We start from the raw sequence: 27,868 nt of genomic DNA on the forward strand, positions 1-27,868 counted from the left end.
AATTTACAAAGAAATAAAAGGCTATATAAAACATGATAATAAAACCCAATGAAAACTATCTTACATTTACTGATTTTTATATCCTGATTATAATGGAGGCCTTCATTAAGCAACCTCACTATAATGTGCCTATTCACTCAGCTATTGAAATCATTTATGACTGTGCCAATCAGCTTTCCATCCCTGTGACAAAATACCTGAGATAATCAACTTAAGAAGAGTAAAGGTTTATGTAGGCTCACTTGGCCATGGCCACTTGGCCTTGTAGCTTTGGCTCTATGGTGTCACACTACTCCTTGATGGCAAGAGAACACGGCAGAAGAAGTCTATCCAATTCATAACAGCCAGGAAGCAGAGACAGAGACAGAGACTAGAGTTCCCATAGTTCCTTCAAGGGCACACTCCCAATGGTCTAACTTACTTCCACTAGGCCCCATATCCTAAAGGCACCACAGGCTGGGGACCAAGCATTTAAGACTTGGGCCTTGAGGGAACTTCAGCAATGACTCAGTAGAAAACATGAGACAAAACGATTTTCTTCTGCCAAAAAAAGTCAAACAAAATGCCAACATCAGGAACCAGAAGCGAAGTAGAAAATATTATTTTTCCTTCAAATAAAACTAAATTCTCATCTCACCTATAAGGGAGACTGTCTAGAGCTTGCAGTCTCTATGAAGGCTCAGAAGGAGCTCTGTGAACTGGAACGAAGGCCTTTGTTTGTGTTTTCTACCAAGCCCTCCCAGAGCCCTTCCAGGAGCCATAACGAGTCTCCAGGACTGGAGAGTCTGCCTTGCCTTCTTGGCTGGAATTCCAGGGACAGGTCTGGGCCACGGGCATAAATTGGGAATGGTGAGCACTTAGATGGATCCCTTAGCCACAAGACTAGATGAGATTAAGTGCAGATAAAAAGACACTGAGCTCTGGAGCAGACCAGTCTTAGACATCCAAGATGAGAAGGAACAAGCCAACGTGGAAGAGAAAGAACAGGAGTGAAGCAGGAGAAAGTGCCAGAGACTCTGAGTCCTCCTTTCCTGCACTGCCCTTTCTCTACCCTCGGGTTGCTCTTTTGGTCTCATTGTACTTCTCTCAGTTTCACGCTTAGGTAGATAAAGACATTTTTCATCACAGACCATGAGCCAAAATAGATACTCAGAAGGGAAGTGCACACAGATCGCTATTCAGTGCATTAGTTACAATAAGTACATCCACCAGAACATCAAGTTACACAGTTCTGTGGGCTCCTGACTCTGTGCCTGCCAAGCGGTATCAGAGATATTTCCATTGTTGCTGTTATTGTTCAGGGAGTCTTCAGCCCTCTCCGCGCCCCTCCCTCGTCCTCTCTCCCACTCCCACCCCCTCATCCAGACAGCAATGAATGCTCACATCATTTCACTTTGCTCCAGCTGCCAGGCTGGGGAACAGATGTTGTATTGTTAACACAAAGGGGAAAACAAACAGCTCCACTCTCCTGTGCTCTCCCGCCTTCCGCGCCCACTCCCCCGAACCCCCTGGTGAAAATGGGCAAACAGGGCGGGGCGGGCTCAAGTGAGTAATGTCCTTCTCCCTGTCGGGGCTGGGCCCGGACCGGACCGGAATGCACGGAGCGTTCTCCAAGCCACTGTTTACACAGGACATGGGGTCTGTCAGCTGAGCCAGCTTGCTCATGGATGGTGACGGCAGATGGTCTCACTGAGCTGAGCATTGAGGGAAGAAGACAATGGCCCTCTTCTGCATGTGGCCCCCCGGAATGAATGTACCTGCATTTTAGGGGCAAAAGTAGTGATCAAAAGACAAGCAGGGGGGCAAAAAGAGGCTTCCGCGTTTCTTTATTTTGTGGTTATATTTGATTATTTCTCCTTTGAAGGCTTTTACGAGGTGAGAGGTGTGTTTGTCTGATTTGCATTGCTAATAACACAATACTACAGACATGATCCCTTTTAAAGAAATGATGTTTACTTGGGTTCACAGCTCTGGAGGTCCAAGGTGGAGAGGCCACACCTGGTGATGGCTTTCTTGCTGGCAAAGTCCCCAGCCCTGGGGTGGCAGGGTGGTACAGGGCACCTCCTGGCAAGAAACAGGCAGCACACATGCGTGGGTCCTCAGGTCTCTGTCCCTCTACCCACAAACCCACCAGGACCCCATCATGCAGGCTCCACTCTGATGTCCTTCTCTAGTCCTAATCGCCTCCCGAAGGCCTCTGGTTGAACCACAGTCAGATTACGTTTCCCCCTTTTTCAAACTTTGCAGTGGCATGCCCCATCATGAGATTATCTTTCAGCATGAGTTTTGGAGGTGACGAATCATATTCAAATGACAGCAGGGGGAGGTCATTTCCTTTCTGAAGACCACAGTGTTGAGAGTCTCCTGTCCTTTCCTTTACTTCTCATGCAGATTTTTTCCCCAGCTGGGCTGGGCACAGGGGTAATGGGTGAGACTTGCAGCGGGTAGAATAAGGGTAGGAAATCCAGAATGAAGCTTCGTGTGAAACCCTAACAGGGAGATGAGCAGGCTAAGTTAGGAGAGGCAGGGCATGCTGGGTCTACTCAGCATAGCCAGGCAGTTGGAACTTCCTTGAAGTTACTAAGTAGCAACAAAAAGATTTTAGAAAAAAGGGTGACATACAGGAAGCAGGTCACAGCTCTGTGATGGATGGACAGCAAGGAAGAGCTGGTAAAGAGACTGCTAGAGCAATCCAGGCTGCAGACAGCAAAGCTCTGGCCTTGTATTAGAGATGGTTCAATTGTTGTGAATGAAGCAGAATCAACAGGGATTAGGAATCAAGTGTGCATGGAGAAGGGTCATTGAGAATGGGCTACAGTAATGACTTCAATGGTTTTAAGCCTTGAATAAGTCATACCCACCCACCCTCCTGGAAGCATCATCCAGAAAAAAGTAATATCCAACCATAACACAAGTGTAAGAAAATCCAGTAAGTTTCTATTTTTTTCCTGCATGGCTACTGTGATAGTTGCATTATTTTAAAGTGCTAAATTCTTTCAGAATAATTTTTTAGCATCCTGGTCTTGTTTTCTTGGTCTTCCAAACTGTGCTTCTTTGTGCTGATTGAGTAATCTTTCACGGGGCCAGGTTTGAGGGATTCATGATTAGGCCACTAGGTGGATGCTCCTCGCAGAGAACTGGAGGCCTGGAAAAGAGCAGCGGGAGGCAGCAGGGATAGATGACCTCAGCCTTGGACGTTGAGGATCAATGGAGACAGACACTGCCAGAAAGCAGCTGATTAGATGAGTTTGGAGCTGGAGCGGAGACGGAACTGGACGTCATCGGCACTCACATGGGGCACAGTCACGGGAGGGGTCGGGTCACCCAGGGTGAGCTTGTGGAGGGCTGAGGAGAGAGCCTGGAGTGGCACCAATCAGCTGTGTCAGGATGGAGCAGGAAAAGGAGTCCATCGAGGAGCATCCAAAAAGATTGAAGATGATTCAGGAAGGGGTAGCGACACAAAGACCGAGGAAAGTGAGAATTTCAAAAAAAGAGGAATATGCACCAATTCCCCAAGATAAGTGGAAGCATTATGTACCACAAATATATAATTTAAAAAAGGAAAGAAAAAAACTAAATTAAAAAGGAAGAAGTGATCAGTGGCATCATGCACTCCAGTCTGATCCAAGTCGTTAGAGTCTAACTGAAGTCACTGGTAGGACAAGACTGACTCACACCACAGCATTCACAGGCTCTAAGCAAGAGAGACTTTGGGCAAGGATGGTAGGTGGAGGGATGACTGGAAAGCAAACAGAATGGTAAAGAAGAGGCAGTGTGCGTCCGCTGTTAGTAAGAGCTTTGAGGAGTGGAAGGCTGAACGAGGGTTTCATTTCAGAAGGTCAAGAACACAGTAATAGTTCACTTACATCTACCAGGCAAATGTGTTAACCCCACCAAGTTTGTGGGCAAGAGTGTCTTTCATACATACATGAGTTTTAGGGGGAGATTTCTCCTTACAGCACGTATGAGCAATAATTTTGCTTGGTGTGGATATGGTGTCCCAAAAAGTTGAGCAAGTATTTATCAGGCATCTACTATATATATATTAGCTAATGTCTGAGATGCCGAGTGGAATTCAAAAACAAGGAGCTCAAGAGCCATCTCATGATGAGAGACCCATGCCAGAAACTGCAAACATACAGTGTGAAATAGTCATCGTGTTTGTCCCACACAATGTTTGTGTAAAATTGAACCAATATTTTAACAAGTCATAGTGTTATGGTTTGTGTCTGGACATCCCCTAAAAGCCTCATGCAGCCATGGGGTGGGCGTTTAGAGTTCATGATTGATTATGATTATGGATGTGGGTGCTACACCTGCCCTGGAGCAGGTAGTTTGCATACAATGTGAGGGAGGGAAGGAGCTGCTTGCCACCGCTCCTCCCTTTTTACTCTTCCTGCTTTTGCTGTCTTCTGCCCATGAACTGTTGCCTTCTGCCCTGTGCCACCCTGCCTTGGAGCCAGCTGAGTATGGACTGAAACCAGCACAAACTGTGAGCTAAATAAACCTTTCCTTCCTTAACTGTGGGTGTCAGGTATTTTGTCTCAGCAATGACAGAAAAGTAACCAAGACATAGAAATCTGGATATCTGCTTTTCTTGAAAACTGGAAGATGTGCACTTCTTAACCCACCTTCCCCTGGGCAACAATTGCTTGAAATGAAAGTGCCCATTCTCTAGCTCACCAGCCCCTCATGCTGTCTGTTGTCCAACTCACAGAGGAGACTTCATTATATCCTGGCTCTTGGTGGACATGGGTTTGTGACCACATCCAAAAACAATCTGAGAGGTATGAATTAGTGCATGCCGGAATGAGTGAGGCAATAGATATCTGCAGGCGTTCAGAGAAGGAAATCAGTAAAAAATATTTTAGTGTTCTGCTGGACCCATGTGAGAAGAAGATAGAAGTAAATGAGATCTAAAACCTCATCTCCAATAAATAGAAAAAAGGTCAAAGTATTGCTCAAGTAACAATAGTATGTACATATTACTTGAAAACAAGGAACAACTGTCACAAGGAAAAGCTGAAAGCTTTGTACATATTTGCCCTCATCAAGAAGACTGGAGGCTACTAGACTGCTACAGTCAATATTTTTTAGCACATTTGACTTGTTTAAACTTTGATTAAACTTTAAACTGTTTGTAGTCAGAAAGAAATAGCAACTCCCAAACAATTTTAGAATAACTCTGTACCCACAAAGGAGGTTGGTTGGAAAGGTAACAACAAAGGTGTGTCCTTTATGGATTAGGCATGTCTGTCAAGACACTGTCCACCTGCAGTTACAGCCCCCTCGTGCAGTCGTCCACACAGGGACACTCTTACCTGGCATGCTCAGGCCATAACTGCCTCTGCCAACCTGTGTTCCAGAACAAAGGAAAATGGGCAAGCTGAACAAATATAAGAGTCTGTGTGGGACAGAGACATTTTCATATTTATCCTGAAGCCTCTCCTATGACAGTGGGTTGAATTCTGGATAGCAGTGAAACCAACAACTAGTTAGTCTCATTAGATAAGTCTAAGCAAAACACCAGAGAAATAAGATGAACTCTACATTGCTGCTGGGGTGGGGGGTGGAATCTTACCCAGAAGTGCTAAAATACTTTCCACTGAAAGGGAAGTGTCAGAAGAACCTTAGACATCAAGTGGTTCAACCATCTCCTGAGACTCAAAGACTCAAGAAGAGTGTTGCCTAGAGCAACACAACTAATTTGCCTCAGAACCAGATCGAGAGTCATAGCTGGGACCCCACACTGCCTACCTCACAGCTTGACCTGTAATCTTCAGATAGTCAGATGATAAAACTAGATGTGCTAGCAAGGTCTGGACCTGAAATGATCAGGCTTTTGATCTTTCTACCACTCTGAAGGGCCTCACAAAGCAGCAGTGATAAAGCGGGACCATGAAATCAGCAAGTCAGAGGTTTATCTCTGCCTGAGCTGCCAGGCTTTGAGGTTTAAACAATCCCCTGACAACATCCTTTCTACAAAAATGTTCATGTGATCAAACAAGACTCACTGAGCACCTCCCATGTCTGGAGAGGCTCCCAAGTTGAGGTATCTGATGGACAGATGGGTGCCAGGGTCTGTAAAGAGATATGTCAGTCGTGGATTTATGGGTACTGACTGTTGTCACCGTAAGATGCCCCAGACAAAATCCTAAGAAACATCAGCTTTAGCACAAGAAGAGTAAAGGAAACTACTGGGGATTCCTGGAGCCAGCACATGGATCTGAGCAACCGTCTTGCATGCCTGGAGATGAGAGTGTGGTCCTCATTGCTTGCTTTCCTCTAGAGTACTGAACGCGTTACAAGTATCTGTAGCTAATGCTTGAAGTGACCAAAGGAAGGAAGTGGGAGGAATTAAGCAGGGGCAAAAGCATTTAAGGTTAGTCTTGAAGCAGCTGGTGAGATCATTAGTGGACTTAGTGTGGAGGAGTAGGTATCTGTCCATTCTGCCCCATCTCAGCGCTGTCGCTGCCAGGAGGCCCCAGGAGAACCCAAGGGGATAAGAGTTTCCTGAAAGGGTCAATAGAAGGGCATCTGCTAAGTGGACTCAGTCCCAATTAGAGCACATGCTGCTCAGAGCCTGTGGTATAAAGGCTGAGCAAATGTGCACTTCCTAGCACTGAGGGCAAAGATCAAGGAGACGATACATGACCAGAAAGGTAATCATACTCTAACAGCAAAGAGAAAAGCCCACGTTCACTTCATGAAGTGTGTTTCTCAGAAAATGCCATTCTGGAAGAAATAAAAATTCCAAGTAGGAAAGTGATGTTAGCCCCAAGGAGGGTGTTGACTGATGGTCAGATTTTGATTGGTCTAAGATTTTGATTGGTCCGTGAGGTTTTATGAACAAGGCTCTCCAACTCCCTCCCCATGGCCTGACTCTATGGGGTCCTCCCCTGCTGGGATTTCAACCTCATAGAGAACAGAGAGAGCTAGAAATCTCTGAAGCCCAGCAGACAGAGCCCAGGTGTTGGATCTATGCAACCAAATTTGAGCACTTACTACTATCATTACCATTATTACATTAGCAAGATCCATAAATCTTGGTTTATTTATCTGTAAATGGAAGATGATACTTAAAGGGCTGAATGTTTTCCAAAAGGTCTTAGTAGTTGCTCAGCAATAACCCTCACCTCCTACCTCCTGCTGCCCATCTTACCATTGAGAGTCACCCTGAGAGGCAATGATAACACACCATCATGGCTTTTCCTGACTCCTTACAAATTAGACTCGTGTCCACATTGACAATGGTCTCAACATAGTTCTCTGTTCTTCACCAGTAAGTGGGATTCTGCTTTGATCACTGGGAATAAGCTGGCATGTTTTTGCCGTTCTCAGCCCTTTACCTAGTTCTTAGAGAAAACATTACATTTCTAGGAGTCATCAGAGATAGCAGAAGCTGGTGGTGGCTTCTGATCTGCCATTTCAAAATTGCCAAGATGCCTCAAGGTCCTCAGTGGGAAGACACCTCTACACACACACACACACACACACACACACACACTGTGGTAGACACCCCTATACATACACACACACACATACAGTGATAGACACCCCTACACATACACACACTGTGATAGACACCCCTATACACACACATATACACAAACACACGCACAGATAGCTGCAAGAGTCAGCACAGGTGAGAGTCCCCTTTTTTGCTGCTGTGAGTCACCAGCCCCAGGTACTGTTTTTTCTGGTTTCTTTCCCTGGCATCTGAATGATACCTCAGGTGCCCTTTGGCCCTGAAGTTCATGCCCTCAAGCAGCTGGATAAATTTAGCTCTTGTCAAGGACCTTTCCTGACTTTGTTCCCTGACTGTGGAAGGGTTGGCCGCCCCCCAGAAAGAGCTGTGTGCCGGCTCATCTAGTCCTGGTGAGTGGTGTGCCACTTGTGTAATCGATCATTTGAGTTATTTTGAGCTACAGTGTGGACTTTGAGAATCAATCAGTTGTGTTTCTGGACACTGAAGTCCTACGTTCCTGCTTTTCTGATCCTTTCAGACTTCCTCCTCATGTTTACCTCACCCTGAAGAGACTGTGGTTTCTTTTCATAGCTGTCATGGTCACTTCCCATTAGCACTGAGAAGGAAGTGAGTGGTGACTAATAAAAGCTTTTCCACTCCCTTCTCCAGGAGCAGGCCTCCAATCCCAGTGTCAGGCAGGTTCCAGCACAGAGAGATGCATTTAACAGAGGTTCGTTTAATCTTTACTAATGTGAATTGTTCTAACTAGACAGGAAGAGCTAAAGTCAGACTCCCTTGGTGGTCAATTAAATAAAAAAGAAATGCACATGAAGGCCGGTATGTGTTTAGACACGCTCATTTTCAAAGATCCAAAGCAAGCCTCATGGATCATGTTCAGCCTCTGTCATTTTATTTGTTGTTGCTGTTATTATTGCTGTTGCTGTTATTTTGCAGTACTGAAGATTAAACCCAGGGCCTTCATGCTGAGCTGAACCCTCAGCCCTTTTATTGTTTTTTAAATTTTGAAATGTAAGTTGCCGAAGTTGCCCAGGCTAGTTTTGAATTTGTGATCCTTTTGCCTCAGCCTCCCAGAGTGCTGGTATTATAGGTGTGCACCACTACACTCAGCCTTTTTCTTCTCTTTAATATAAGCTATGGAAAAATCCACCAGTTAGCAAAAACTTATTGATCTCCAATTTAAGGTGGGTAGCTGTGGGCATTTCAGAAGTGTGTATCCAAGGGTACTTGAGTGATATTTAGGGAATGTAGGAACTATATGAAAAGGAATAATAGGATATCTTTCCTCCTAGAGTGTGCAGACTATAAGCTCATGTATAACAGAACCAAACTGACTCACATAAAACAAGAAGATAAGAACCAGAACCACACTGTGAGGAAGATTCTAGAGAGACTTTGTGACGGACAGATGAGAAGGATTTGAATGGCTACATGGGAAAGGGAAGGACTTGTCAGGAGAGAAGGGCATGAACAAAGGCCGGAGGAGAGAACTGGCATGAAGCCTGTGTATGTGTGTGTCCTGGGGGTGTCGGTGCATATGGGAGGTGAGAAATCAGAGGAGGATGGTCAGCATCAGCAGGGCCTTGAAGGGTGGGTGTGACCTTGTCAGCAGATCAGCCTGAGCAGGTTCCTGTTGAGAACGGGGGAATTTGCCCTTTTTCCTTGTAGGAACTACTACGAATGACCCCGTGCCCATTTTCACCCCAACCCACCTTAGTGCCCTGCTTTGTGGAGAACCAGGTTAAAAGGTGTCTGTGAAACCAAAGCAATCAACTCCAGATCAATAGGAATGTCCATGCATTGCCCCAGGATGAGGCACCCTGGCTTCATCTGGACACAAAAACCCATGTGAAGAGTCTACCACTTGGTGGAGGTGTCAGCTACCAAAAGCTACAGCTGAAAGAAACAATGAGTGAGGGGCTGTGGTGTGGACAGAAAATTAACACAGACTCCTGAGTGGCATGGGCAGGGGCCAATGGCCCGGGTGTCATGTCTGCCATCCTGGCTGATCCCAGAGAAGGCTGTCGGTCTGCTTTAAGGATTTGTTTGATCAGTCACATAGAGATACTTTTTAAAAGAGCTATTTACTAAGAAAGCAAAGCTCCCTGCAAAACAAAAGGTGAGCATACTATCCCCAGTAACTCTTTAAACCAAAGCAAATATGCAGGAAGGCACGGTGGTTAGTCGTGCTGTCTGCCCCAGCTCTTACTTATTGCTTTGGTCACTTGATTTCCAAGCTTCCTGGTTGATTTTTTTCCCTGGGGGGTAAGGTGAGAAAAGGCAGCTGATGATATCAAAGGTCAGGGGACACTAAGCAAAAAGGGTTAGGAGCACACAGTAATTCTCTTGTTAAAGGATGAGGCCTTGGTTGATTTTAGGAAGGTCAAGGAGCTTGACAGGCAAAACCCCTGAATCTGAAAAGTCTGGATCCTTCAGCAAAAATGGGTCTCTTAAAAAAAAGTGTCCCTTTACCTCCATTTAAGAATTTTGTACTGGTAGGCATTAAATAGCACTAAATACAGTCTTATAGGGATATTGCCGAGGAACTAGAGGTCAAACCATCAAGGCAAGTCCAGGCACACTAAATCAACATCAACAAGTTTTAAGACTTGTGACAGTGCAGGGACTGGGATTTAATACAAAGTGTCACAACAGTGGGGTCCCAGCACCTCCGTGGATCTCTTCAACCTGTCCTCACTTCCCAGCCTCTAAGCTATGCCAACTCACTGAGTCATGTCTGCAGAAGAAAATTTTATGCAACCTGTCCTGTGGAATTTACAGTCTTGCTTAGGGCATACTATGACATAGATGATATAGGTAGATGAAATAGATTAGATATAGAGATAGAGATCTCAAAGCAAATAGTACAAGGGAGTATACAAATATTAAAAAATGGGTATCATTTTACAACTGTAGACTAAGTCAGGCAAGATGGAGCATACCTGTAATCCCAGCAAGCAGGAGGCTGAGCCAGGAAAATCGCTTGGAGTTTAAAGTCAGCCTGGAATACATAGTGAATTGAAGGCTAGCCTGGAGTACATAATGAGACTGTCTCAAAAAAAGAAAAATTTAAACAAAAAAAAAGAAAGAAAGAAAAAATTCAACAAATAAATAAAGCTGCAGGCTACAGGTAGGGGACAGGCCAGTGGGACTCAGAGCACACAGCACATTACTACAATGGAAATCGAAATCATAAATTAACATCCAGTGCTTTGTGTAACTAAGCCCCACCCTCCCTGGAAGCCTTACCTCCTGGGCCTCTACAGTCAAACCAGACTGTCCCCTAAGCTCACAGTGCTCCATGGCTGGTGTTTTTACCGCTCAACATGATTGAGCCTTTCTTCTCTGTCTCTCCGAATGCTAACCAGTTCCAGGTCTGCCTCCTGTTTCTCTTAATCCTCCAAAATCTCTCCAGCCCTTCCAGCTCCCAAGAGTTTACCTTCCCTGCATGCAGTTCCCTTCACTCGCCAGCAATCACACCGGCTTGTTTGCCTCTCAGTGGTGCGAAGTCCTGTGGTAGCTCTACGGCTGGGTGTTTTGGGCTACCACACGCTGTCCCTCCACTCAGATTATTCTCTCCTTGAGAGTTGCAGCCTTGAATGTCCTGTAGCCTGTAGCAGGGCCCTGAGATATGGTAGATGGTCAATAACTACTTGTGAAAAGAATGACAATGTAGAAAACTTTTTGATGCTCAACGGTGTCTCTGATTTTACTCCACTTGAAGGAGTAAGAGACATCATTTACTGAGGGTCCACCGTGTGCTTGTGCAGGACTTTCTAAATGTTATGTCATTCAAATGTCGTCCCTTTCTCAGAGGTAAGAGTATCATCTTCAATTTATATAGTAAGAGAATGAGACTCAAAGAGGGTCAATAACTTGTTCAAAGTCAGTTGGCAGTAATGAGATGGAGTGAGAGGTGACCCATGGTGGGCCTGACCTGAGCACATTGCTCCTTTGACTGCACCACTTCTGCTGGATGTCTGTGTGTGGGCAGCTTGCTAAGTTCTTCCTCGCACTCTGCTTCATGCCTTTTCCATGACTTTCTTTTATCTCTCTGTGCAGTCTCCGTCCCTTCAAGTCACCTGTGAAGAATCAAATTTCCTGGACCCCAATGCATGCTTTCGTATTTCCATGTAATTCTCTTATAATTCTTTAGCCTGAAATTTTCCTTCCATCTTTTCAACCTGTGAATCTGACCTTTGAAGTCTCACCTCAAGTGACTATCCCCTCCATGCACTTTTCCATGATCTCTTTCTTCCACTCTCTCTTTTCAGTACTGGGGAGTGAACCCAGGGCCTTCACACTGAGCTACATCCCCAGCCCTTTTTTCGCTTTTTGAAACAGGGAATTGCTGAGTTACCCATTGTGATGGTTGGCTGATTGTGTCAATTTGTGTAAGAGAAGTTCAGCTAAAATGGCTCAGCAATTCCAAACCCTGGAATGTGGAAGGCCCACTGTAGGGTGGCTTGGATGATGTAAAAGGAAATGAAGAAAGTCAAAGCTGCTTCTGTTTCGGCAGAGGAACTCAAGTCTTGCCCTTCGTCTTGGGCATCATTTTCTGGCTTATGGTGTAGACTCATTGGCCTTCTGATATGGACTCAAAAGGGACACCGCAATGAGCTCCAAACCTTTGACTGGATCCTTCAGATCTCCAGTGTGAAAGCAGACCCTCTGCACCCTTCCACATCTGACTCTGTAAGTGGCCACTGTAAGCCAGTCTTGCAAATTCTTATATATTTGTATATCTTGTATTTGTTTCTCTAGTAAATACTGACTGATATACCCATGCTGGCCTTGAAATAAAATCCTCCTGCCTCAACCTCCCAGAGTGGTGCGACTCCTTTCCCATTTCTCTGTGCCCATTCAGGACCTGTTGAGGCCCTCATTATGAAGGGGGAAGGATTACCTTTTCCTCTACCATAGCGCTCCCTGTTTTCTGCTCCAGGCACTACATGAATGGCCTTTGTAAATTCCATTTGTTAAAAACTGATGGTTAGCCAAGTGTGGTGTCGTACACCTATAATCCCACCACTGGAAGGTCTGAAGCAAAAGGATCAATGAAAGTTTGAGACCAGCTTGGGTTATATAATGAGTAAAACCCCTTTTGAACCATGTAGCAAGACCTTGTCTCAAAAAAACAAAACAAAACAACAACAAAAAAACACGTAGTCATTTCTTGTCTGGATGTCCAGAATGATAGTCATCTCTTGGGCAATCCAGCCTTGCCCTTATTTCCTCCTCTTTACCCTTATTTTTCATTTCTTTGTTGGACACAGAGATCTCAGTCCCTCTTAGTCCAGCTGCTGAACCTGAGCTGAGAACCCTGGCTCTTGGAGCCATTCCTTAGGAACTCTCCCTGTACCTCTGTCATGCTTTCTGAGGTGGCTTACAGCTGCTGCTGGTTGCTCCTCCCACCTTCACCCCACTGTTCTGCTCTGTACTAACCCAAAAACCCCAGAGTCCTACCCAGGTTCTACTTCCCAGAACTGGACATGTGACTGTGCAGTGGTCTTTGGGCTGTGCTGACCACCATCTCCCTGGAAAAGGATGCATTCTGTTCTGCAGGTGGTGCGAAATTAGGGAAACCCAGAAAGCTGGGATGATGAAGAATGATAGAGAAGAATAATCTTGGCACTCTCAGGGAAAGAAAACTCCTGCATCCAATTCTGTTTTGTTTTGTTTTTGTTTTGCAGAGGTCATGATGAATCATCTTGTTTTCTTTAGCATCAAAACATACACCCACATGGTTTTGAGCCTGGTCCCAGTTGTCAGATAACAGTTTCATACTCTGTCTCAGAAGAATTTCTCTGGTAAAGGGGTGGGGCTTCAGGGGGACAGTGAAAAGCTAGAAATAATCCCTCTGTGTCCACCTCTTACTCCAGGCTTCCTGCCCCATAAATCTCATCTGGAGAGCCTGTCCCTCACGTAACAAGTGTTTGATCCACCTGCCTTCCTGATGTGTGTGTGTGTGTGTGTGTGTGTGTGTGTGTGTGTGTGTGTGTATTGTTGTTGTTGTTGTTGTTGAGGATGCTAATGTTCTCAATGTCAATTTGATATTAATGCCCAGATAATAACATAGTCTTAGGCAAATGCCGATTCCTAAACTGTTGGTCACTGTACTGGAAAATTTTTTAATGGGAGATACTCAAAAGAACGTCAACAGATGGAACAGGATATAAAATGGTAGATATCAAATTTTATAGGCAGAGATAGAGACAGGTAATGAACAAACACCAAAAGGAAATATACCAAATTACCTGGGGAGATTTTCTCCAATTGTGGAATTATGGGTGGTCTTTGCCTTCTTTTTTCCTGTCCAAGTCTTTTACTGTGAGTAAATGTGACTCTAGTAATGGTGGTGGGAGAAATAAGTATTTTACTTTACTTTTCAAACAGAGATTACTTTGCCTCTCTCGCCATCTCAGCAGGAAGCTCGGATGAAAGCTGAGTGATTTGAGTTCAAAGGCGCTCAGATCCTCCTACCAGAACACAAGCTCTTCCTGTTGTCCAGCAGTGTCCAATAAAGGCCCCTACCCTTATCTGAGGGCAGAGGTGAATTGAAAGCCCAGGGGAGGTGTCCTTCAGGAACCAGGCTAGAGACAGGCCTCGAGACAGACCTCAGGGCCACCAGGACTTGTTTCAAGAGGTTCAAGGAGCAGGAGAAAAACAAAGCAAAGGAGCCCAGACGGGAGTTTCTAATAAAGAGTGGAAAGTGCCTCATTCAAGACCTGGCAGGAGAACCAAGGAGCGGAGGCACGGTATAGCTGGAGGTCAGCTCCTCCTCAGCTCAGGGCCTTCTACTCTTCTGTCAGATGTTTTCAGCTGCCTGTGTCTCTCTTGTCCCTCTCACCCAAAACCTCCAGCTCCACCTCTAACCCAGTTTAATTGCATCATCCTCAACTGAACTTGTTTACCCAGGGCCTGCAGTTACTGTTGCCCTGGTGACAGTCACACCCCAATTTTTGGAGAGGAATGGAGCTTCTGAGGTCAGGGAAGAAGTGAAGGGTGGAGTGGGGTGGGGGAAGAGCAGGGAAGCAAAGCTTAGGGCAGACTTAGCAGAACCTCAGAGAGGACATCCCATGTAATCCACCGTTATACTGTCCCTAATCTGCTGGCCCGTGAACCACTCTTGGTGCAGGACTCCAAGAAGGTGTGTGCCCAAGGAGAGATACTGGTGAGGCAGAGGGAAGGGAAGTAGTGATTCCTACAAGGAGAAATGTCCACTTCTGCATTCATTAGCTGGACCCTCTTGAAGCAATCTGTCAGCATCTATTATTTAGATGCTAATGCCAGATAGATTACTTACAGAAGTTCAAAGTGCACATCTAAGATGTGCGTGTGTGTCTGTGTGTGTCTGTGTGTGTCTGTGTATATGTGTGTAGCAAAAGAGAGTAGTGGGGACTGGAGATGGAGACAGGAGGAATCTTTCTGGCAAGTGAGAAGACTAATTACATCCTTCTGAATTCCTGGAGGAAAAAAAACAGATGAAAAATTCAGGAGAATGTATTAAGCTTTGGGAGATCTTGATCAGATCTTCCTGTAGCTGGATATGACAACATCTTTTCTTTAGTCCTCCCTGCTGCTAATTTTTCTTTTGGAAAATTGACCTCTGTTCGATAAAAATGTCTGTGTTCTTGAGGATTATAACCAATCACATATAATTTTCACAGGAATGATACTTGGCCATGGTGATGGTGCCATACGGTGGTAAGAACAGGAACCTTGGAATCAGACACCCGGCAAAAGCCTGATTCCAAAAGGTACAGCTGGGTAAGGAGTTGATCGCCTCTAAAGAAGGGACGACCCTAGTTCCCCCTTCACACAGTGGTTCTGAGCAATACCGAAAAGCGTGTTTCTAGCCTGAAGCACAGCCTGGCATGTAGCTGGCACTCAGCAGGCGGGCTACTATGACCAGGTCATAAGGTCGGACTTGCCACGTGATTCCACTTCAAGCACAGGCACTCTGGATGGAGAGCAATGACCCACACATTAGAGCTGGGGAAGGAACTTGATATGACCCACAAGCCAAGTCCTACCTGTTGCTCCTTGTTCCAAGATCTGAGAGCGGTTTTCATATTTTTAAAAGAGTTAAGGGGAAAAAAATTAGGAAGAATATTCCATGCCATGTGGAAAGTATATGATGCTCAGATTTCAGGCTCCATAAATAAAATTTTCTGGAAGTCATGCTCACTCATTTATGCATCTTCTGTAGCTGCTTTTGTGCATAATGGAGACATGGGACCCACAAGGTCCAAAATACCTCCTGCCTTTGTAGGAAAGTTGGTCAACCTTGTATTGGCGGAACCATGGCCCGATACCAGCCCTGCTTCCCATCTCCTATACAGAGACAATACCTTTCTCCATCACCAGAAAGCCGTTGCCAGTGCACCCAGCCACCACTTGGCTCATTCCCCTGCATGTTAACAGCAGCTGGCCTACACTTTGGAAAGTGTAAGGCAAGATTATGTTATAAAGCATGACTGTTATTTTCTGAGCAAGCACTTGGGGGTGGTGCAATTCCAGTCACCCCTACTGAAAAAGCTCAATGTGCTCTTTGTTCTCCAGCCCTTGATCTTCCATTCTTATTACTATTTTTCAGGGCCTGCTGTGTCTTTTTTGAGCTGCCTCTGCTGGGAAAAACAGGAGCTGAGCTTTATCTACACTTTTAATCTGTTAACTGGGAAGGGGTCAAAAAGAAGAGCATGAGAGAAAACATTAAAATATATACATATTGAGAGCTCTTTATGTGCCAGGCCCTTTGGAAATTACAGTACTGAGTATGTGAAAGTCTCTAGGAGAGGGAGAAGCAACAAAAAGGCAAATAGTTATGCAACACTGCAGAGCTGCCTTAATAGGGAAACGCACAGAACACTGAGGCACCCTGGGAGGCTAAAGCTGGAGGACCACAAGTTCAAGCCCAGGAGGCTTTTAAGAATAGGGAAACTGGGTTGATGAGGGCTCCACTCCCTAAGCTCTTCTGGTACAGAAAAATACCAAGGGCCAAAGCAAAGAGGCAGACCATGTATGCATGTTCAAGCAGAAGCGTTGCGCAGAAATAGACTGCTGAGAGTAAGTTGGAACCACACTTGGAACGACCCTCTGCACATAGCCAGGAGGAGGAGTCTTCTACCTTGGAGGTAATGGGAAGTCTGGGGCGACGTTTAGCAGACAGAATCAAACACATACTTTCAGGATGAGCATTAGTAGCAACATAGAGAGATGCACTGGCATGAGGAAAACTTGGATTTAAAAAAACAAAAAGGTCATGAGTGATGGCGAACAGTGGTAAGAGAAAAATCCTGGGTACACAGTTAATAGGACTTCACAGTATACAGGACTCTTCAGGGAAGAAGACGCACCAGTTCAAGGATGAACCTCATGATTCTGGGATGGTCACCTGTACAGAGGTTGGTGCCATTCATTAATGGAGACAGAAAGTGATGGAGGAGTAGAGGTTAGATTGCCAATGAAGAGGACACAGGCTTGATTAATTTGATGTTCAATTTGTAGACTATGGCACAGTTTTAGGTCATCAAAGTAAAGAAATCCAGTAGGCAATTACTGATATTTTGGGTCTGGAGCACAGAAGATGTAGAAGTTCAAAATATACATTTAAGAATCATTAATATAGTAAAATAAGAGGATTGGGATCTATTATTCTATAGCAGAATGGAGTGACTACACTTAATAATTTATTGTGTATTTCAGAATAGCTAGTAGGAGGATTATAAATGTTTCTAACATCTAAAAAAAATGACTCCAGGTATGATGGTACATGTTTATAATCTGAGCACTCCAGGAAACTGAGACAGGAGGATTATAACTCTGAGCCAAGACTGGGCAATTTAGCAACTTGATAAGACCTTGTGTCAAAATATTTTTTAAAAGGGACTAGGGATGTAGCTCAGTGTGTGAAGGCTCTGAATTCAATCCCCACTACAGAAGAAGAAAAGGAGAGGAGAAAAGAAGAGAGGAGAGGAGAGGAGAGGAGAAAAGAGGAGAAAAAGGAAAGGAAGGAAGAATATGTCAATTACCTCAATCTGATATATGTATAATACATATATATAAGGTGAACTATAACACTGTACCCTATGAATATGTATATTCATTATGTCAATAAAAGTCATCAGTAAATGATGTACAGGAATACATTATAATACTCAGCAAATGTGGAAGAAAAAATTACAATTTAGTAGCATTCAATGGGGTGCAAAGCAAGAGAAGCCAACTAAAAATAGAAAGCCCAAAATTAAAAGTTTCAACAAAACCGTGGAGAAGAGAATTTCCACTTGACAGGAAATCAAAAGAATGAAATCCAAATACCAAAACCTCCTCCAATCATGAGTTCCCATAAGACCCACTTAGAATTCTGTAAAAAGACAAATGTCACCTCAGAGAGTTCTAAAACCCATTGGTCTGTTTCTAGAACACAGGATTTGTGAGTTAGACAGTAGAGGTGTTTAAAACACAGTTAACTGGTATTGATCAGCATCAACAGAGAATTCTAGGTGTGCAAAGGGGAGCCATGGCCCATGCAGAGCAGGATGGGGAGGAAGAGTGGGAACAGAAGGGAAATGTGCAAGACCTGGGAGTCAGTGGGCTTCCAGAACTACATATAGGAAGCGGAGAGAGTTCAAGAAGTAACACTGGGCTGGGGACATAGGTCAGTGGCACAAGCACCTGCCTGGCAAGGACAAGGTCTTGAGTTTGATTCCCAGTACCAGAAAAAAAAAGAAATAGCATTTCTACAACTATTTACACTCTCTCTCTCTCTCTCTCTCTCTCTCTCTCCCTGCTCCTCTCCCCCACAAAAAAAAAAAACACTGCTGCTTTCAATTCACTGGATGCTGTGTTCTAGAAACTTTTTTGTTTTTTAATAACTCTCCCCAGTGACATTTGCCCTTGCACAGAATTGCAAGTGGGTCTTAAGGGAACCCATGATTTGTGGGGGTTTTCCTCTTGCAGAATAAGTGTTTTGGTTCTGCTGAGGAAGGCTCTGATGGATCCACGTGAGGAGTCAGCTCCCCCACTCCCCAGTGTGGGCAGGCATCAGTGAAGATCATGAAAGGACAGCCACACTCTTAGATTCACTTCTAAGACCAAGTTCCTGTTTCTGCTTAACTTTAAACAAAGAGCAGAGAACTCAGGGTGATGTATGCTATTTTCTACCTGGGACCTTATTCTCCCATTTATCTAGCAACACTGAACTCATCTCATGTCCAGCATTAGGTTCTTCATGGCAATCCTGAAGGCCAGGTTAGCCTCCTAGATCAGACTGCCCCTTGCCTTGCACTCCTATGCCTAGTATAGGTTGCTTGAGGTCGGTGTCTCCACTAGAAGTGTAAGCACTTCTCAGGGCAGGAAGCTGTGCTGGGTTTTCCATTCTACTGTGACCTAGTGCTGACTAGAGAAAATGACTTGTGTGTTTCTTTATTCACTTGTTGATTCATGCACTCAACATGTAAGCAGCAGAAAGTATGATATATAGAAAAGCTCCTTGGAAAATATAAGACAAGTTCAAAATATTTGGAATGTTTTCTGTGGAAAAAGAAAATTCAGTGTAAATCTAGTCAACTTTTACAAAAAAACAAAACTTCAAAGATTTTATAAAGGATAATATTGTTATCATATATTACAAGAAATCAATCAAAATTTTTAGCAATATGCAATCAAACCCAGGGGTGTTCTACCACTAATCTACATCACTAGCCTTTTTTATTTTTTATTTTGATGCAGGGCCTTGAGAAGTTGCTCAAGCTGATTTTAAAACTATGATCCTTCTGCTCACCTGCTAGTGACTATAATTACAGGTGTGTGCCAACATCAAGCAAGTTTTTGTTACTTATTATCTCATTACTTTGATAATCAAATCATTATATTAACATATTAATCAATGATATATATATGATAGTGGATACATCATCATAAAAGAACCAGGAGCTGGGCCAAAAAGGCAGCAATTCTCATCCCCAATAAATTGAAAAAGTAGGATCTTGCAATGGACTCAAAACCCAAAAGCCAGCTAAACCTGGAAGATATCTCTGAAAAGTAGTCATTTCTAAGAGTTCTAAATGTGAGCAATAAAGCTACCTGCCATAAGCAGTTTACAAGCATCAACCTAGGAATTAAACTAAGAAAGAAAGAAAGAAAAAGAAGAAAGAAAGAAAGAAAGAAAGAAAGAAAGAAAGAAAGAAAGAAAGAAAGAAAGAAAGAAAGAAAAGAAAAATGAGAAGACATTTAAGCAACCTAGACTTTTAGCTCACCAAAAAGAAATCCAGGGAGCAATGAAGTGCAATAATTCAAAACCCACCCATGGGGACTCTTTGAAGTGGTAACAGTAGAAGTAACAAAGCAGATGAATGAAGCTTTACAAAAATCAAATCAGAAATAATTTTTCAAATAACTGTGGAGATGGTAACCATATTGAAAGGAATGGTTAGTGACTCTAGAGCAGATACAGATAAAAAAAATAGAGGAGCTTAGGAAAATGATGGAAACCATGAATGCCCAACATAAGAAAGAAATGGAATGCATGAAACAGATTCAAACAAATATTCAGGAGATTAAAAATTCCATTAAAAGTATACACAGCAAAATGAAACAGTTTGAAGACAGACTATCAGAATTAGAAGACAATATTGTGGTTAGTCACCATGGAAAGAAAGATTTCTTAAAAATAGCAAGGGACCAGATCCAGGCATGGTGGCACATGCCTGTAATGTCAGCACTCAGGAGGTTGAGGCAGGAGGATCATCTCAAGTTCAAGGCTAGCCTGGGCTACAAAGTGAGCTCAAAGACAGCCTGAACTGCATAGTGAGACCCTGTCTCAAAAAGACAAAAAAAAGCAAGGCACCATGAAAAAAATCAATCTAACAGCTGCTAGATGATGCCAAGAAGAATAACATAAGATTGGTCAGAGTCAATGAAAAAGCAGGAGACAGAGTAAATAACATAAAAATCCTGTTCACAGAAGTAATGGCAGAAACTTCCCAAGCATGGAAAGAGAATTTGACATACAAATAAGTGAGGCATGAAGGACTCCAATTAACCATGACCAAAAAAAAAAAAAAATCTACAGCAAGGCATATAATAGTCAAGATTCCAGAAATTCAGCATAAGAACAGAATACTAAAAGTTGTTAGAGAAAGGAAACAAATTACTTATAAAGGAAAGCCCATCAGAATCATAGCAGACTTCTCAATAGAAACCCTGAAGTCAAGGAGAGGTAGGAGTAAAGTATTTCATGCCCTAAAAGAAAACAACAACTAACCCAGACTTGTGAAGGATACCCTATAAAACTATCTTTGATATACCCTATAAAACTATCTTTTAAAATTGATGGAGAAATAAAATACTTCCATAACAAAGAACACCTTAAGAAATGCATGACCACTAAACCAGAACTCCAAAATGTTCTGAAGGACATTCTGAAAAAACATAAGGACTACAACTCCATGAACTCCAACAGAATGAAACCATCAGGCAAGGCAAATAATTAAACAGATGGAAGAAAACAGAGAACCAACAACAGGAAAATAACATGACAAGGGTAAGTTCATACATATTAGTTATAATCATCAATGAAATTGGTCTCAATTCACCAATCAAAAGAAACAGATGGGCAAAATGGATCAAGAAGCAAGATCTAACAATATACTGCATACAAGAACACATTTACTTCAAAAAGAAATGCATAGACTAAAAGTCAAAGAATGAAAAACAATATTTCATGTGATAGGAACCTGGAAAAAAGCAGGGGTAGCTATTCTATTTGCAGACAAAGTGGATTTCAAGCCAAGCCAAGACTGATTAGCTACATCATTATATGTTAGAATCAGAAGAGATCCTAGAGTTTTTGTAACTCTGTTCCTCATATTCTCTAGGACTACATAAAATTTACTAGGTCCCACAAATATTGATATTTCACAGAAATTTTAATCTTCCTGCAAAATATCCAAATGAGTCAGATCAGTAAACAATGATTAGAAAGAATTATTCAAATGCAATTCTAAGAAAACAATGCTGTTATCAACTTCTATTGTTAATGAATGATGAAAGTTACAACTCAAACACTCTATTAACTAATATTTTTTCCTGAACTTTTTTATTGAAGTCATCATATCTTTGAATTACACTTGATAAATTTTTATAAATATGCACAAGCATAAGCTGCCATCAAGATCAATATGTATACTATGTACACCCCAGATGCTTCCCTCAGCCCCATTTTAATCAAGCTCCACTCTACCTCCACCAACAATGACCAGGATTCTGACTTCTTTCACCATAGATCAGTTTTTCCTGTTCTTAGCCAGGAGTGGTGATGTATTGTTATAATTCCAGCATTTGGGAGGCTTTGAGTCCAGCCTGAGCTATGTAGCAAGTTTTAGGCTAGCCTGGACCAAATAGTGAAGCTCTGTTTCAAAACCAAACACAACAAAAAGATCAATAATGACAAAAATTCTTGTTCTTAGGTGGGTGTGGTGGTGCATGCCTGTAATCCCAGCACTTGAGAGGCAGAGACAGGAGGACTGTTACAAGTTTGAGACCAGTCTGCATTACAAAGTGAGCTCAAGGCCAGCCTGAACTGCACAGTGAGACCATGTCTCAAAAAGACAAAAAAAAAATTCCTGTTCTTAAATTTCATGTAAGTACAATTATATAGTTTCCTCTCTTGTGTCTACTTTTCAAAAATGTGGTACTGGGGATTGAACCAAGGCCTTTGTACTGAGCTACATTCCCAGATCTTTTTTAATGTAAGTTATTCTTTATTTTGAGACCAGGTCTTGCTAAGTTATTAAGTGTCCAGGTGGAGCTTGAACTTGTGATCTTACTGCCTCAGCCTCCCAGGATACTAGAATTATTGTCCTGCTCTACCGTGCCCAGCTTATGTCTCGTTATTTTTGTTCAACTTTATGTGAGTGAAATCCATACATGAATTCACACAATAATAGTTTGTTCTTTTTTCCCCATTGTTATATAGTTTACACTGACTGTATCTGCCACACACATTTATCCATTCTAGATTTGTTAGGCATGTGAATTATTTCTGATGTGGGGTTGTTAGGGTAGGACTGCTGTGAAGAATTTTGTGTTTTGATGCATATATACACATATTCTGTTGTGTGAACTTGCTAGGTCATAGGATAAAATGTTTTCCAATGTGATTGTACTAATCTGTTGTTTTAATTTACCCACCAACCAGGAGATTGTGAGTTCTAGTTGCTCTCCAACAGTTGATGTAAGTTTTCACTGAACTTACTTTTTTAGCTCTTCTGGTGTGCAGGTACCTTGATATAGTTTTTATTTGAATTTCTCTGATGAATAACAAAGTAAATCTTTTCACATGCTTACTAGCCACCTGGATATCCTCTTTTATGATAGAGTCTGTAGTAGAAAATCTAGAAAATCTTCATCAGTTTGGAATGAGCAAGGATCTTAAATAAAACTACACACACACACAACTATTTAAAAGGAAAAAGTAAAGTGGAATACTATGGCACAAACCTATAAACTCAGCTATACAGGAGGCTGGGGCAAGAGGATTGCCAGGTAAGGTAATTTAGAGAGACCCTGTCTCAAAATAAATTTTGTTTTGTTTTGTTTTCTGGACACAGAGTATTGCTATGTTCTTTGGACTGAACTTGAATTTATTATGTAGCCCAGGCTAGCATCGAACTCACCGTAATCTTCCTACCTCATCTTCCCAAATGCTAGGATCAAAGGTATGTGCCTCCATGCCCAACCAGAACCAGAATTTTTAAGAACTCTTAAAAATCAATGAAAGAAGCCAGGCATGGTGGTGCATGCCTGTAATCCTAGCACTCAGGAGCCTGATGCAGGAGGATTGCCACAAATTTGAAGATAGCCTGGGCCACATAGTAAGTTCAAAGCCAGCCTAAACTACACAGTAAGACGCTGACTCAAAAAACAAACAAAAAAAAGTTAGTATTTGTAATACTTTGCATCACTTCATTTGTAAAGAAAATTCAGTGTAAGTCTTTTGTCCAATACTGCATTGAGTTGTCAGTTTCTTTTACTGATTTTTTTGTTTTGTTTTTTGAGACAGGGTCTCACTACATAGTTCAGGCTAGCCTGAAACTCACTGTGTACCCCAGGCTGGCCTTCAGTTACATTGACTGCTGGGATTACAGGGATGTGCCACACCCCAGGCTCACTAAAGTATTTTTTATTATATTTGGGTTTTTTTGCCTGAGTCTTTAGTAAAGGTTTATTTGATGCAATTTCATTGCTTTATATCTGCACGACTATTTACCAACTGTAAATCAGACATAACCAAGTCTTTTGAACCATAATTTATCCTATTTTGAGTTCAGAAAGTTTAGTCACAGTAATTACTTGATCTAGTCTAGCTCCCCACCCATCTGAGCCCTTATATGATGCATGAACCCCTATTCTCAGGACTTCCAAACGCTCCAACAAAAACATAAAAGCAATGATTACTGCCTCTGCCTTAGGGATCAGGTGGATATTCGAGCTCAGAAAGAGCTCTCATCTGCAGGTCCTTTAGAAAAATCTCAACCTCATCTTTCTGTACATTTCCTGGGTCTCTCTCCAGAAGCTGACCCCCGCCCTGAGCTACATATAAACTCCTCTCCCTCACCACCACATGCTTGGAAAACTCTTAACACCCCACTGTGGAGAGAGATGGCAGGTAAACTGTAAGTGCTTTCCTTAGAGAAAAAACACTAATGCACCCACGAGACAGACCAGGGCAGGCTCTGAGCTCTCTAATCCCCTGCTGGCTGGACCCTGGCCCAGTTGAGAAACCTATAAATATCCATTTTCTTTTCTCCCACTTTAATTCAGAAAAAGTTTATTTTTAAAATTGGAATTGAGTTATAGTTCACTAACCCCTTTTGAATGTCAGAGACTCAGAGTGGGAAAGCCAACTTTAAAGGAAGGAGAGTTGTGGACACAGCTGTCTCCTGAGCACCTCAGACACCAGGCTTATGCTTAAGTCACTGCCCTCAACAGGCTCACAGTCTGCTATGGACCAGTAATAGCCAAAATAACAGCTAGATTTTTGTTTGCTTGCTTTTGTTTGTTGTGGCAAGGTCTTGCTATTTTGCTCACATTGGCCCTGAATTTGCTTTGTAGCCTAAAGTAGCATCCAATTAGTGATCCTCCTGCCTCAGCCTCCCAAGTGCTGAGATTTACAGGCATGTGCTACCTCGACAGCCTCTTTATTTTTTATTTTGAGACAAAGTCTCACTAAGTTGCCCAAGGTAGGCTCAGACTTACAATTCTGCCTCAGCCTCCTAGAGTGCTAGGATTAAATGTGTGCACCACATTCAGTTTCTGGAAAGTCTTGGTCACTCTTCTGAGAGATCTCTGATCTTACGCAACTCACTTTAATAGCCTCTGTGGAGCCTCTGTTTCAGGGTTTGTAAAACTTCCCACACTTAGGTAAATTTTCTCGGTTTGATTTGTGACCCAAGGCCCCCAAGACTCAGTAGATAAACCCAGCTAACGAGCTGGCTAAGGAAGTTTTCACTTCACCCTACATTGCAGTTTGACTCCCTTCTGTCTCTGGAGGGCTTTAGAGAAGACCGGAAAGAAAACTCTTCAGGGCTTTTCCCGGGCTTTTGGTTACTGCCCTTCCCCACCACATGATGCTTCTCCTTCCCGGACCCCTCTCACCATATGCACAGAAAGACGTGTTTCCGGGAGCCCAACAAGGCAGAGACATCCCTCTGCCCCTGGACTTGCTCCTCAGGGAGCCCCGTGCCCGTGCTGGGGGAGCCCATGTTCACCACCTTCTGCTTTTTTTCATGAGTCATGGCTGTGTCTGGAAGGTGCTGAGAAAAGCTGGTGGTGTCACCTCCCAGGGCTAAGGAGAGGTCTCTGGCTTCTGCCACTGCCTCCTCCCTCCTGTCCACCTGATCACCACTTGCGCAGGATGGCTCTGGGGATTGCTGGCTGGTGGTGGTGGTGGTGGTGGTATTGAGTTTTGCTTCGTCTCTCTCTTAATTCAAAACAGATGGAACAAGGAAATGAAGAACAGTTGACAATTCTAGAAGCCACTTATCTTTGGCAAATATCAAAGGGAAAGTAGAAGCTCATTCAGTAAACAAGTATTTAAAATGCAACTTGAGAGCTTATGATGACCCAGATTAATCCAGCCCAACAAATATAATGTGAACCATGCATGTACTTTAAAGTTTGTAAGCCAGGCCTGGGACTGCAGGCCTGATCCCAGTACTCCAAGGGGCTGAGGCAGGAGGATTGCAAGCTCCAGCCCTGCCTGGTCAATTTATTGACTTAGTGAGATTCCATCTCAAAACTGAAAAAATAACAAAGGGGTGGGTATGTAGCCCAGAGCAAAGGCCCTTGGTTCAATCCCTAGGACAGCAGTCAATCAATCTAATAAAATCTCTAGTATCACATTAAAAATTAACATTTTACTCTTTTTTATATTAAGTGTATTTTATTTATTCTTTCTTTTTTTTTATTTTAGTGTGTGTGTGTGAGACAGAGTCTTGCTATGTAGTCCAGGCTGACCTTGAACTCACCATGAGCCCAGGCTGCCCTCAGATCTGTGGTGATCCTACTGCCTCAGCTTCCTGAGTGCTGGGATTACAGGCGTGCACCACCATGCCTGGCTTATTCTTAAAGCACATCTCAGTTCAAACTAGCCGCATTTCAAATTTTCAATGGCTCCATGTGGCTCCAGTGGGTACAGTACTGGGTAACACAGATCTACCTAGAAATACATCTTACCATCATACTTACGAGACTATGCTAAGTAATTAGTGAGTAGATTAATAAGATACTTTTAGATGACCATAGATACTAGAAAAAGTATAAAAGTAATGAGATAGCAACTATGGGGAAGGATGGGAATACTACTATTTTCTGGAGTGGCATCCTACAACATGTGGAAGCACTCCTACTTTAGATGCTGAGGAAGCCATCAGGAGAAAGGGACCCTGAAGCAGACAGCTGTGAAATAAAAGTGGATCTGGCCTCTGCAGATGCAAGGGAGAGCCTTCCCGGCAGAGCGAGAGGAAGAGCCATAGCCGGAGGGATCGAAATGCCTGGCTGGGCTGCCTCAGAGGCCCGTGCCTGGAGCCCTGAGGCTGGGAGAGTGGAAGGACAAGGTGCGGAGGAGGTCGGCAGGAACCAGAAAACCCTGGGCTTCAGCATTCTAGCAATGGTGAGGTTTAAATTGTAATTGCAAAAGGGGTCCCTATCTTCTGGATGGAGACTGGATCAGAAGGCCGATAAAGAAAAACCATAAAGACTAGTTGAAGGAGGCATTGTCCAGGTGAGAGAGGGCTGAAATGTGAATGACCTCAGGACCCGCTTTGAAGACAGGACTGATAGGCCTTGCGAACAGATGATGGAAACAGAACGAGAAATAAATCACAGACGTCACCTTTAACTTTGGCTTGAGCACACGGATTCCTGCGCTTGGAGCTTCTGAGTACACGCATCCTGTAGTCAGAAAACCGGCTTTCCTGGTTTGGAATGAGAATTTGCTTCCAGAATTTCCAGCCAGCAGATGTATCCCCGCTCTCCCACTGCCTGTGATTATGTTCTCCTGAAGTCTGTAAGGAATTTGCAAGCTCCCTTGCCAAGACCGCATTCCTGAGAAGAATGTTCCTGTGCATTTTGGCCCAAAAAGTGCCGAGAAGTTGCCCCCGCCCCTCAAATCAGTTACAACACAGAACAGGTGAATCAGCCTAAATCAACAGGCAAATTTGTCCCTGATTGGAGAGAGAACTGACATACATTCTAAGACCAACAGTGCACTCTGACTGAGGCACCAGAAAGCCAAGCCTATGTGCCTGTTGCTAGAAAAACAACCACAACAACCAAAATCACCTGTGCAGTTTGAGACGTAAACAAGAGCCTAGGAAAATTTCCCAGCAGCACTTCCTTGTTTCCTCAGGCAAATGTAGAACTTTAGGGCACATTTCAAACAATGACGGGACTGTATATGAAAATTTGCACAAATATTTACCTTGTGAAATGGTGTGTATGCATAGGGTGAGGCAGGGTGGTGCGCTGAAGCAGGCCGGAGAATTTACAGAAAGAAAATAAATGCCTGATTTCTATCCTTTCCCTTCTGCTGCCCAGGGGGAGAAGTAATAGGAGCCAAGCACTTAGCAACTACACTAAAACAGAATTAATAGCAGTTTTGCTGCCCAGAAATAATTCCCCTAAGAAAAATTATTTCCCTGAAGACCCAAATGCAGGGCTTAGCATGCCTGAGTTTAAATCCTGGAATTGGCTGAATCACATTAACTAGGAGGAAGGGAAGTTTCCCGTTTGATTTGGATTTCATCTCTTCCTAGCACAAGCCAGCCCTCGGGCCAGCCCAGGGACCACTGCTCCCTAGATTCAGGAGATGGA

The 27,868-nt window shown here is 43.3% G+C and overlaps 1 protein-coding gene across 1 annotated transcript; it reads right to left on the reverse strand.

Moving 5' to 3' along the window:
* Positions 1 to 1,384: 1,384 nt before the first annotated feature.
* LOC106146425 lies at positions 1,385 to 27,331 on the reverse strand. The gene is made up of 4 exons (XM_013503176.1): positions 26,889 to 27,331; positions 5,322 to 5,355; positions 1,957 to 2,064; positions 1,385 to 1,757 (listed from the first exon to the last, which is right to left on the reverse strand). The coding sequence occupies exons 1-4, from the start codon at positions 27,121 to 27,123 to the stop codon at positions 1,385 to 1,387; spliced, it is 750 nt and encodes a 249-aa protein (XP_013358630.1). The 5' UTR covers positions 27,124 to 27,331.
* Positions 27,332 to 27,868: the final 537 nt, after the last annotated feature.

This window comes from Chinchilla lanigera, unplaced genomic scaffold (assembly GCF_000276665.1).
Source record: "Chinchilla lanigera isolate Chin_1 unplaced genomic scaffold, ChiLan1.0 scaffold00005, whole genome shotgun sequence".
Lineage (NCBI taxonomy): Eukaryota > Metazoa > Chordata > Mammalia > Rodentia > Chinchillidae > Chinchilla > Chinchilla lanigera.